This window comes from Haliotis rufescens, unplaced genomic scaffold (assembly GCF_023055435.1).
Source record: "Haliotis rufescens isolate VD_foot unplaced genomic scaffold, xgHalRufe1.0.p SCAF_6, whole genome shotgun sequence".
Lineage (NCBI taxonomy): Eukaryota > Metazoa > Mollusca > Gastropoda > Lepetellida > Haliotidae > Haliotis > Haliotis rufescens.
In genome coordinates, this window is record NW_025964334.1 from 24,041,636 (window position 1) to 24,055,369 (window position 13,734).

Here is a 13,734-nt window from a genome sequence, read left to right on the forward strand (position 1 = left end):
TTAGTTACCACGCCGTTTTTACTGTCTTCTGAATTAGGTAAGGGAACAACCCATGCTGGACGTATATCTGTACTCAGAACAAAAGTTACAAATGCTCAAGTATCACCTTTTCACCTTGAAAAGAGACCCGTGTAGATCCGGGATGGAAAAAGTTTTCAGCAACCCATGCTTGCCGTAAAAGGCGACTATGCTTGTCGTAAGAGGCGGCTAGAGGGATCCGGTGGCCAGGCCCGCTGACTTGGGTTGTCATCGTAACCCAATTACGTGGATCGATGTACATGATATCAATCACTGTATTGTCTGGCCCAGACTCGATTATTTACAGACCGCCGTCATATAGCTGGAATATTGCTGAGTGCGGCGTTAAACAACAAACAAACAAAACAAGGAACACTTGAAACCAATACGACGCTGTTTCTACAGTCCATGTCAACACCTAGAAACCATCGGCGGTGTGCAGTATGTATAGGCTTCTAAATATTACGGGTCCGGGGACTAACAGCCCGGAAGGGGTGTTTCCGGAAAAGTTGGGTAACGCAGACAAGGAATACCCATTGGACCGATGTAATGGCGTCACAGTGTCGAGTGTAAGTCTGGGTAAGCGAGTGAGTGTTATGGTTATACACCACTTTTGTCCATATTCCAGCAATATCATGGCAGTGGACACAAGAAATACGTTTTACACATTGTACCATTGTGGGGACCGGAACCAAACCCGGGTATTCGGCGTGACTAGCAAACGTTATAGCCTCTAGGATGCCCAACCGTTACTGTATTTGAAGGAATGCCTCTAAAAATGTAGGGATATATAACGTGTTTACAATAAGTAATCATGCCAGTTATTAACCGTAGTTGCACAAAGCAGTAGGACAATGGCGAGTCAACTTTTCAATAAGGGGCTTTAGGTGGTCTAATGTAATTATTAGGGCCCTGGATTGTAATTCCCAAACAACGTCCTGGTGTACATGATTTCGATACAAACGACTTGTTTAATCTTATTGCGTGTGTATATCATTATTATTTGAATATGGAAAGGATGTTGTCGCTTTTACTTAAGTTATCGGAAAGAATCAATTATGTACTATCTTGTAGGTTTCTAGGCATTTAAAGCAGTTAGATAAAACTGTTTTATATATGTATACTGACTCCGAGCCGACCAGTCCTGTTTAGCCCCTTAATGCCGAGCACGAGGCAGGGTAACAAGAAGTACCATCTTTTAACGTCTATGCTATAACGCGGCGGGGTCAAACCCTGGACCTTCCGCTGTCCAGGCGGACGCCCTATCACTTGACCACGGATAGAGGCGGTGACTTAAACAAGTGAAGAGTGATAGGCTAGCTTAGTGGTTAAAGTATTCACTCGTTAACCTGAAGGCCCAGGATTTGATTCCCCACATGGGTACGCTATGTGAGGTACGCTTCTGGCGAACCCCGTCGTGATATTGATGGAATATTGGTAAAAGCGGCGAAAACCCAACTCGTTATTAAACAACTGTATATTCTTTACTTATCGTTATCGTAATAATTAAAATTATGTTAAGTGGTTTGCACTGACCACATGAATGATGAATACCAAGTTACAGGTATCTCGATCTATTTATAAAATAATTATAAGGCATCCATAATCTTGTTTAATATTTAGCTCCTGCAAACTATGCTGTTTACTGGTTAGCTGTGAAGATTAAATAAATAGAAAACTTCAAAATAACAAACAAAAACAATCCTACATGGATATGAGATGTAGAGTTATCCTAAGAGCCGGGAAGATGAAATACTTTTACTTAGTTAACAAATATTGTCTTGGCACATGTGCTAATACACCAAATAAGGATGTGGGTAGCCTAGCTGGAATATAACTGAAAGGGGCGTGAGACCATGCTCACTGACTATTACTCTAAATATGATTGCATTAGGAGAATATCTCGTAAGCGCACAGAAACATTATAACATGTTGTGAGTTACTCTCAATGCCTACATAAGCATTACCATGTAGGTGAGGTGAAATTGGGGTTTAACGTCGCGTCCAAGATTATTGCACTTATATAGCGACGTGCATGTACGTGTGTGTGTTTGTGTGTGTGTGTGTGTTTGTGTGGCTGCTTGTACTAGTCCGGACTGATGCCGATTTATAGTGCTAGCTCACTGAGATACCACGCCGCAGTTTAACATGAATACCCCACTCAGACACAGTATACTGACTCCGAGCCGACCAGTCCTTGTTTTAGCCCCTTAATGCCGAGCGCCAGACAGGGTAACAACAAGTACCATCTTTTAACGTCTTTTGGTATGACGCGGCCGGGGATCGAACCCCGGACCTACCGCTTTCGGGCGGACGCTCTACCACAAGACCACGGAGGCGGTCCATTACCATGTAGAACAAATGGAGTGTTATACAGCACAGTTTCGGTGGGTACTGCTAGATATAATTGTTGCAGAGATCGTGTTTTGTTTTCATCTGGTCAGGGCCACACGGGTAGCCCAGTGGTTTAAGGTGCCGCGATTCGCTGTGTTGAGTTGTGTCCCTTGGGCACGCGAGAAACCTATGAATGTTGGTTTGAATCCCGATTCGCCCCGAATATATTTCTAGGTTTGTCAGCTCGTCCTCGTGGGTTTCACCACAGTGGTGAAGCAAAGGTTTGTAAAAACTAATCTGCGGCTGGGTAATTTTGTGCCGAAATAAGTTGGTCCAATGAAAAGTGGGGTAATATCTGCCGTATTTGAAATGTTGTAAATTTGTGCCGAAAAAGCAGATTTATTGATAAGAATTATTCAAAGATAGGATGTCTAAGATACCCATCCCCAGTTGTGGATAATGCGAAGTTTAAAAAAATAATTTTAAGTTTGAAATCAAATTTTATTTTTGAAATATAAGCATGTACAGGTTTTCTTTGGATACTGACTACGTACAGTTCATTTTGTAGGATATTACCTCGATAACTCACGATATTTTAATTGAATATCAAACATATGATAAAATTAACAGAAAAGTATAGTTTCTTTTGGTCGTCAATTTGTAGTGAGTGAATGAGGTTTGACGCCGCATTCAGCAATATTCCAGCAATATCACGGCAGGGGAGAGCACAAATGGGCTTCACACATTGTATCCTTGTCGGGAATCGAACCCGGGTCTTCGGCGTGACGAGCGAACGCTTTAACCACTGGGCTACCCGACCGCCCCAGACAATTTATAGAGATAACTATGGTATTTTCTCCCCACCCTGACCAGAAGAGCAAATATCCTCACTTCGAAACCTCACAGGTTTCAACGTCAAGTTAAAATTTTGCCATCAGTTAACAAAATGTAAATAACGGTAACGATAGCAACATAGGATCAGCTGTTATCGGTATATTAGATAACGGTGGTAAATTACTTAACAAAAATGATGATTATATGTTATTATATTTCTTTTTGACAATGAAAGGTAAAATTTGTAATTAGTAGATTGACTTGTATTCACGAATGTTTGTCAAATATAAAGTCGATTTACTGATAATTGGTTTGATAGAATGATGTCCGATGTCCTTATGTTTTCAGGTGAACAATTAACATGCCTTTGCATGTGTTAGTGACGGGTGTGGCAGGATAAATTTCTATTTGTGATTCAAAGTGATCGTACAATGGACTCTGATTTTGATATCAGAAGAGAATTTGTCGCTTTATTATATAACCAATTTTCCAGCAATATCGGGACACCAGAAGTCGGCTTCCCATATATACCCATGTGTGGAATCGAACCAGGGCCTTCGTAGTGACGAGCGAACGCTTTATCCACAAGGCTACTCAATGGCTACCAGTGATGCAAGGTGTGCCAGTTGATACTCCGCGCTCTCTCCAGGTGTACTCTGTCCAGATGTTCGCCAATAAGCCATCAATCCAATGGCCACCACCATCATTAAAATATAATTCCTTCATAAATACTATAATGGCCTATAGAGCACTTGACAACATAACACGAAGTAGAATATACATGTTTATTGACAGAACGAATGTTTGCCCAAAACACAACCAGGCTTTCACTATGGATGAGGTGAGGTGAAATTGGGTTTAACGTCGCGTCCAAGATTATTGCACTTATATAGCGACGTGCATGCACGTGTATGTTTGTGTGTGGCTGCTTGTACTAGTCCGGACTGATGCCGATTTATAGTGCTAGCTCACTGAGATACCATGCCGCAGTTTAACATGAATACCCCACTCAGACACAGTATACTGACTCCGAGCCGACCAGTCCTTGTTTTAGCCCCTTAATGCCGAGCGCCAGACAGGGTAACAACAAGTACAATCTTTTAACGTCTTTTTGTATGACGCGGCCCGGGATCGAACCCTGGACCTTCCGCTCTCCGGGCGGACGCTCTACCACAAGACCACGGAGGCGGTCCACTATGGATGAAGCAGCTGCAGGTGGTACAAGGGTGGCTCACCCATCAGGATGTACAAAACAGATAGCACCGTGGGTTCGAATCCCGATTTAACTAATTAGGATCCTCGCTTTATCACCGCCCTACCTGTAAACGTCAGCGAGTGAGTTTATTTCCGCTTTGAAATGTATTCCTTTTATATCACTGCGCGTCAGCTTGGTTTTTGTGCAAAGCCTGGACGTTCACATTTGGTTTGTTGTTTAACTTCCAATTCAGCAATATTCCAGCTCTATGATGGCGGTCTGTAAATAATCGAGTTGGGACCAGACAATCCACTGATTGACATCATGAGCCACGTAATTGGGACATGATGACATGCATCAACAAAGTCAGCGAGTCTGACCACCCGATCCCGTCATTTGCCTCTTACAACAAGCATAGTTGCCTTTTACGGCAAGCATAGTCACCTTTCACGACGAGCATAGTCGCCTCTTACGACAAGCATAGTCGCCTTTTACGACAAGCATCGTCGCCTCTCACAGACGTTTACAACTTTGGTGTAACCATGAAGGTGGAAATGGTGTTGACTAGCCAAGGAATCATGGATTCGAACCCAGTCTTGGATATGCAACTCGACACAGCGAATTGCAACAACTGAGACAAAAAGAAAATTAATTGACACGCACTGGCCAAAGCAAAATACTTTTCAAATTGGTTTAAATCCAACTCACCACTGCGAACCAATCATTTTAATACAGCATGAGTTTAGTTCGTACTGAGAAGCGAACCAGAGACCGCATATTGCAAGTTGCTCTTACCTTCATCACGCACAAAACGCTACCCATGCCTATATATATTTATTAACCCGTAAAAACAGAACATCTCTGTAAGTGCATCAATATTATCTTCTTTTACTTTCTTAGTTGAACTACTCTTTAATTTGAACCGAAATCATACATTCGTCTTTTTTGTGGTGACACCATGCATGCATCGGTTTGCAAGTTTTAGCCCCATAGCTAAACAAGACTTCGTTAGAAATTAGGGGGAACCCTAACTGAAACCTCTATAATTCGGACCCCTTAGACCGGCAACCTTGTTAGTCCGGGCCCCGTTACACGAGAAACCACGTCAGACAGAACCCCGATTGACCGGAAACCCCATTAGTCGGACCGCGCTAGAAAACCGAAAACCTCAGTAATCTTGACCCCAAAAAGACCGGAAACCCCTTCCAGTCTGACCCCTGTTAGACCTGAAACATCATTGTTCCGGAGCACGTAAGACCAGAAACCTCGTCAGTACGGACAACATTAGACCGGAAACCCCATCAGTCTGAGCCCTGTTAGACCGGAAACCTCGTCAGTCCGGATCACATTAGACCGGAAAGCTCTGAACTTATCGTAAATTTTATATACCGGGACACGAACGTAATCGACTAGATACGCATCGAAAAGAACCCATGTGATACATAGATGTAGTTAAAAACGTAGCTACATGTTTTTGGCAATATTTTGGCAGTTGTATCGTCATGGATTCAATACATTGTGGCTTCATTCGCAGACCATATTTGTAAGCCCTGCGATATAAAAATAAAGTTAAAAATCTAGCTATCTGGCAATATTTGGCTTGTATATCGTCATGGGTTCGTGGCAGAACATACATCCAAACGTCTGGATGATCTGGTTTCTGTTTTGTTTTTATAGAAAACATTCATGACTTAAAAACTCGGCGAAAAAAGTGTCTTATCCTCCCAAACAGAGAACATGGTGAACTGTCCTTGACCTTCTCCCACACTCCATACATCATCTTCGCTGTGTACTGTTGTGACACGACCTTGACCCTATTAGCGATATCACAAAAGGTCGCAGGTACATTGCGGTCATATAACGTTTCCGGTATATCAACGTGGCGAAGTCTGTGAACTTTGGCAAGTATCCCGGTAATGAAAGCGTCCTCCATATTGACGTACGTCATGTAGGGCGCAGTGTGGAGGAGCCGGACCGCCACGTCTGTCTGCATGACGTACAGGTTCCCCTTGACGTGGGGCGGGTAGATGGGCGGGTGGTAACTCGACTCGCTCACGCCGTATTTCCCATCTCTTATCGTAAATTCGGAGTAAGATAACGGTCCGAGTATGTGTCTGGACCAATCGGAAGAATACAGTTGTGATAATATATATGGAATATTCACGAACACATCCTCATCCATTTTCATCACAAATTTGGCGTCAGGGCAATGTTTTTCAACCCATCTGTACCCCATGAGAACTTTTAACGTCAGGTTCGTATAGGAGTCCGTGAAACTAGCCTGGACGATATCTCGGTTACTTAGAGCCTCCCTCTTCAACGCTTCATTAAAGTGTAAAGTGTTGTTCCCGAACAAGAAAACCATCCTGACATCCATCCGTTCCTTAAAACCCGGCCATACTCCTCCCCGTGCAATGCTTCCCCAAGTATCCCTGATCGCGTCCCGTTGTGACGTCATTTCCGGCGTCGATAACACCATCACCAACAGGAATGGCCCTTTGGACTTTGAGCAGACATCGGAGTTGATAAGGAAATCATACTCCAGAAATATCTTCTCTGTAGACGAAGGAAGGAAATAATCTTCATATGGTAAAAGCCTTTCGTCGCCGTAGTAGGTGTGTCTGGAGCTGTAGATGACGGAGAGGAGGACGACGGCCGCGACGCAGGAAACGCCCGCAGTGGCACAGCGTCGTAATGTCACACGCATCGTGCAAAGTGAACTGGAACAAAGAAAGCAGAATTTTACGTTGGACTTAGTTTGTTGTTTGGCGGTCGGGTAGCCTAGTGGTTAAAGCGTTCGCTCGTCACGCTGAAGACCCGGGTTCGATTCCCGACATGGGTACAATGTGTGAAGCCCATTTCTGGTGTCCCCCGCCGTGATATTGCTGGAATATTGCTAAAAGCGGCGTAAAACCATACTCACTCACTAGTTTGTTGTTTGCTTTTCTTTCTGTTTAACGCAGCAGTATTACAGATATATGAAGACAGTCTGTACATGATCTAGTCCAATGATTGACTTCTTGACCAGCGATCTACGCAATTGGGATACGATGACATGCATCAACTAAGCCAGAGAGCTTGACCACCCAATTTCCTTTGCCGCCCCTTATGACAAGCATGGGTTGCCTAAGACCAATTCTAAACTGGATCTTCACGGGTCGACAACCGGTCATCAAGGCGTTGTACTGAGGCACCGATCAAATAAATTACTGAATAAATTATATAAATGTGCAAATAATCATATTTGTGTATCGTGCATTTGTAACAAAGTGTTTGGAATTGGAAACATATCTGAATATGTTGAATATAATAACTTGCGAGTCGCTGCTCATAATATCTATCAATGGTTTGACAGGGTCATTTTCAGGGCCATCATTTACTAGTAATAGGACTATGCCTGAATGTGGCGTTAAACAACAAACAAACAAACAAATTATGACTAATTACTTGCTACCAAATTAGGGCGATCATGTGTTTGTTTGTTTGTTTGTTTGTTTGTTTGTTTGTTTAGCGCTGCACTCAGAAACTGACCAATCAGGATGGTAAATCGTTCAAATCGGAATGTGAAAATATCGGAGAGTTCAAACACTCGATCCTTCATACATTCAGGGTAATATTTGGAATTTATGCAGATTTAATAGAATTATTTCTTTTCCATAATTCAAAATTACCACTTGCAAACAAGAGGGTTTGTTTGTTGGTTGGTTTGTTGTCTAAAGCCGCCGCACTCAGCAATATCCCAGCTATATGACGGCGTTCTATAAATAATCGAGACTGGACCAGACAATCCAGTGATTAATATCATGAGCATCGATCCACGCAATTGTGATCGATGACATGTATCAACCAGGTCTGCAAGCATGACCACCCGATCCCGTTAGTCGCCTCTTACGACAAGCATAGTCGCCTAAGAAGGCAATATACGTTTTGAATGCCTTCATAATTGATATTTTATAGACTTTAACGTCACGTCGGCTTTATCTAAGTCATATAATCACGAGGGCAAGTAAGACAGATTGTCTGACGACAAACAATCAGCATACATTCGCATCAAGGCCACCTTTATATCTTTGTAAATATTTCGTAGATCTACGGTAACACTCCGACATATTCCCAACGTGTCAGGGCTCGTGGGTATTCTGGGGCAGACTTATGTGTGACGTAACCGTCGACTTAACACACTCGCACTGATGGATTTACGTTTAGGATTAACGTCACAGATTAACACATCTACGACCGGGCATGTTGCTATACCTGCTTGACAACGTCGATTACAGTGACACATGCATGGACATGGGTGCTTTTACTAAAACGGGGGAAAAGGCTGCAGGATTTACTAGCTTGTAAATGTACGGGTGAGATCAACCCCATGTATGTGTTTCTGTTTAAAATGTGTCTTTGTTCGACGCATACCCTCGGGTCATACACATGCCCCAACTAATCACATCGTCATACAGCAAGACTACAGTGTTGATCTGGATATTGATCTAAACAATATATCCCGTGCTGAGGAGTAGGTGGTCCCATGCTTCTTTAACTAAATGCGTTATTCTTGAAAGGAATTTTAAGACAATGGCTAAGTTGGAAAAAGCGCTCGTAGCGTAAAGACGACTGTAGCTTCATACTGAAACACAAAATCGTGACAGTTTTGTTTTGTTTATTTTTGTTGTTCAAAGCCGCACTCAGCAATATTCCAGCTATATGACGGCGGTCTGCAAATAATCGAGTCTGGACCAGACAATACAGTGATTGACATCATGAGCATCAGTCTTCGCAAATGCGATACGATGACATGCATCAACCAAGTCGGCGAGCCTGACCACCCGATCCCGTTAGTCGCCGCTTACGACAAGCATAGTCACCTTTTACAGCAAGCATGAGTTGCTAAAGACCTTTTCTCTATCCGGATTTCCACGGGTCGGCTCATGACAGTGGGTACAAGATATTGCTTTGTGAAACGCAGCCTCGAATTTAAGACTGACATTCCCAGGGCCATGTAATACAACATTGATAGTTTGGAGATAAACTACGGTTATAACGAACACGCTTATAACAAACTGACGGTTATAACGAACTTACTTTTTGGTCCCGACTACTTGCTGTAGTCATGCTGTATATGTACTTATAACGAACTACGGTTATAACGAACTAAAATTAGTAGTCCCTTTGCGTTCGTTATAACCGTAGTTTACTGTAAGATTTGAAACAAACCATGTCTCTACTGAACTTGACATCAAGGAAACTATGTAATCCCTGATCATGATACCCCTTCATTGAGCAGAAACATCTGCAGAACTTGTAGTGAGTGAGTGAGTTTGAATAGTATTCTAGTTATATCGCGGCGTGTCAGTTTGCTGTGGGAAGAAAACCTGAAGTGATGCAGGACTCAGACGTTAACAACTTTGGTGAGACCCGCGAGCACGGCATGGTGCTGATCATGACAAACCAAAAACCATAATCTGACCGGGCCGGGATTCGAACCCACGATCACAGATTTTTGGCATGCCCAAGGGACGCAATATTACAGCTATATGCTGACGGTCTGTGAAAAATCGAGTCCAGTAATTGACATCATGAGCACCGACATTCGGAATTGGGACCTGATGACATGCATCAACCAAGTCAGCGAGCCTGACCACCCAATCCTGTTAATCGCCCCTTACGACAAGCAATGATGGCTGAAGATCATTTTTTAAATGTTTATGGTAATATTGAAACATTACAGAGTACAAACATTGTGAAACGTGGCAGTATGCATATCACATATATCATATGACTTCACCAGAGTACTTACTTTTGTACACAGTGTCCGTCCTCTATGTAGGAACTGCTGTTTTTATACAAAAAATATTCCCACTTAAGTAACAGTATGTGACATGTCTGCGGCAATATATGTCAGTTCAGAGCACAAATACTTCCCTGGCAGAATACAGTGTTATACAGGGTAACTAATCTACCTCTAACATTTTGACTTATGATAGTACCACAAGTTGCCTAGCAACGGTCTGTGGCGGCCATAATTATGGCCTATCTGGTTCAGGTGTTCGCTTATCTCATTTCGCAATAGTACAGATAATGACATATTTTCCCGAGTTACGTCATTCCGAGCTCCCAGTTCTGTGAATGTTTTCATGTCACAATAACCTATTTGCATGTCTGGGGTTCACATAAAGGCATACATATTGAGGGAGTACATCTTAAAACAACCGAGAGGTAATGCATTGTATATTGTTAATACCCATTAAGATGTACCAGACTACGTGGTCAAACACTGGAGTAAATTATTTACTGCTGATATTTGCATTCGCAAGGGATATCGATGTTATGCATATATGTTTGACAAAGTTGAAAATGATGGTAAGCCAAAATGAACATGTGAAGTTAAGAATAAAATGTTTTCAATTGAATTTGGAGAACTTAGCATTAATCAGGAGTTAACCAATTGCGTGGATTGATGCTCATGATATGAATCACTGGATTGCCTGGCCCAGACTCGATTATTTATAGACCGCTGTCATATAGCTGGAATATTGCTGAGTGTGGCGTTATGTTGTGTTGACATAATGAGCATTGATCCACGCAATTGGGATGTCCTCTCTTTTGGCACAGTAAGTATAAACGTTTATGTTACTATAGGTTATGCTCTAGTGTACTTTTATTTGAAACTGTATGACTGTAACTTCAACTGTGTGAAATGCTAAGAGTGAGTGAGTTGGGTTTGATATAAACATATTTATTTCCATAATGTGGAGGGATTCGCAAACAAACAAATTTTGCTTATCTGAATGCCTCTCCAAAACATGATACATATACAAATTACAATGTATTGAAAGTGAGATGAGAAATAGAATACATTGTATAATGGTCATTAATTGACATTAAAGATACGTATTGTTTAATTGTAAGTGTTTAATTACTGGATTATCTTTCGTAACTACAGCTACGTTATTTTTTACATCAAGCACAACAACATCGCAGTATCATATAGCAAAGCAAACTGAGTTGGGTTTAACACCATTTGAACAGTATTCCAGTTATAGCACATCATGTCAGCTTAATGTGGGAGGAAAGCCCGAAGTGATGCAGGTCTCAGACGTTTACCACTTCGGTGAAACCCACGAGGACGGGTTTGGTGCTGACAAACCTAGAAACATATCCTGAGCGAACTTGGATTCGAACATTGATGCTAAGAAAACATCTATAAAACCATGGTTGTGTAAGTGATAAATTGTATTAAATACCCCCTACATAGAAATAGTCTTTTAATTTAACAATAGTCGGTATTTTAGTGTGACAACATTTGGGGGTCAGGAAATGAATTCTGGTGTCGTTTTTGTCGATTTAATGCCGTTTTGAGCAGACAATGTTTATACCGTTTGGACATGATGCCGTTGTAGCCTGATCCCTTGGGGAACAATCCTGCCCCGGATTTCCAAAAGGGGTGATCGCAAGACGATAATAACAAATAATTCACAATAACGTGCATTATTACCTACACACATGCATTTAAATGTGAATGAATAACACCAAACATTGATTGGTTAAAACCGTCCAAACCACTTAGCGTGAATCCATTCATCTAATCAATATCACTGATCATGTGAAACACCTTGAGCAACCACGCTAAAATTAACATACCTTGCAGAGAAGCCGAGTACTTTGTCACCACATAACACCACAAATGGCGGTTACTTCACAACACAAGGTCATATGACGACTTGGGCAAATCATCCCCAAACACACACGCCAGTTGACCGATGTAGTGGATAAAACTCTCAATAATATCCCGATGTGTAGACAATGTACCTGTTGTTGCCATGGCAACTGCTGTTGCGTGACAGGACGAGATCGACACGCACGCATGTCACAGCTCGGATGAAGAACACTACCATGTTAAGGTCACCCGTTGTCTTCATTAAATGGTTGTAAAAAGCCCCAAGCCCCAGTATTCTCCCAACACAATGCCTTAATTTAATGGCTTTCAAAAGACCCAAAGCGCCATAAAGCATTCGTTAATTATAATCCGGTATACAATAGCTTTGATGTGCTAATCTAATACTGCAGTGTCGGAACCAGTATCAGTTCAGTTCAGTTCAGTTTTATTTCTCTGAAAAACCACCAACGGTGGTACAAGAGTGTGTATATATATATATATATATATATATATATATATATACACAACATATAATAAAAAATGCAGATCAAGATGGTAACAAGAGTGTATATATATATACAACATATAATATACAATGCAGATCAAGATGGTAACAAGCCTAAATAAAATTTAAAAAATATAAAATATAAAATAAAATAAAAAAATAACAATAATAATAATAATAATAATAATAATAATAATAATAATAATAACAATAATAATAATAAAAGAAATAATACCGGAACCAGCAATTTGATTTAATCGCTGTTATCTCAATTGCGATTTTAAATATATAATTATTTACTACTTGTTTACCGTCTTAATTAGATGGGGGAAGGGGTTATTACGTGATCCGCAGTCTTAATTTGCACAAATGAGAATTAAATACAACAAAAACATCACGCGTTTCTTTGAACTGATTTCAATAAGCTCCACAGTGGGTTAAATAAGTAAGCAAATAACCGTTTAATTTAAATTGTTTGACAGGCATTTAATTTTCAAAAGGTACTTAATGCAACCTTGTAATAAATGTTTTAATTGTTTTTAATCCACATATCCTGCGGTTTTAGAAATGTTGTTATTAAAGCAAATTCAAAATTGCAAGTGAAATAAAAAAAATCATACATCCTTTAGACAGGCCACTGAAAAACAGAAAGCCGACATAAATTTCCTCACACATTCAGCAAAGTGTTCATCCTGTACAACCTCTGATTTGAAGATCTGTTTTTTTTATTTTGGTATGAGTTCATGACACAACAGCCAACACTCGGCTTGAAATACACACATTAACAGAACTTGTGAAAATATATATCTAAGGACTTACTTTAGTCCAAAAGCGAAATTGTTAAAACGGCGGTGATAATCCCTTCTGGTATTCGTTTTTTTCCCAAAGCAGGAGTACTAGTCCGAATGGCTCTGTTTACATTCGAGCTGACACTACGTGACGGGAACGTCAGCACCTCTAAGCAGTACCTGGGGCATGAACTGCTATGATCCTATCTAATTATGTACAGGTTTCAGCGAGTGCTTTTTGTGACCTTCTGTGTGACTTGTAGATTGTGTTAAGAAGGCAAGTACAGTGTTTGGAGTGAGCTTGTGAACGTATGGGGATTACTTCAGCTGTAGCGAAGCTTTTACTGTTTCTAGATGAGTGAGTGAGTGAGTTGGGTTTAACGCCGCTTTTAACAGTATTCCAGTT

General features: G+C 41.1%; 1 protein-coding gene across 2 annotated transcripts; it reads right to left on the bottom strand.

The window, feature by feature from the left end:
* Window positions 1-4,798: 4,798 nt before the first annotated feature.
* LOC124113453 (beta-1,3-galactosyltransferase 5-like) lies at window positions 4,799-12,428 on the bottom strand. 2 transcript variants are annotated; one of them, XR_007218697.1, is made up of 3 exons: window positions 12,020-12,428; window positions 5,640-7,101; window positions 4,799-5,607 (listed from the first exon to the last, which is right to left on the bottom strand). XR_007218697.1 is itself a non-coding variant. In XM_046473803.2 (2 exons), exon 2 carries the CDS (start codon window positions 7,086-7,088, stop codon window positions 6,066-6,068), a length of 1,023 nt encoding a protein of 340 aa, XP_046329759.2. In that variant the 5' UTR covers window positions 7,089-7,101; window positions 10,176-10,314; the 3' UTR covers window positions 4,799-6,065. The 2 variants fall into 2 exon arrangements, 1 of the variants encoding a protein (XP_046329759.2); XM_046473803.2 differs by lacking the exon at window positions 12,020-12,428 and adding an exon at window positions 10,176-10,314 and having other exon boundaries at window positions 4,799-7,101.
* Between the last annotated feature and the right edge of the window lie 1,306 nt (window positions 12,429-13,734).

Bases quoted from the DNA above. Each gene is read 5' to 3' on its own strand.
- LOC124113453 (XM_046473803.2), bottom strand. From the start codon at position 7,088: ATGCGTGTGACATTACGACGCTGTGCCACTGCGGGCGTTTCCTGCGTC.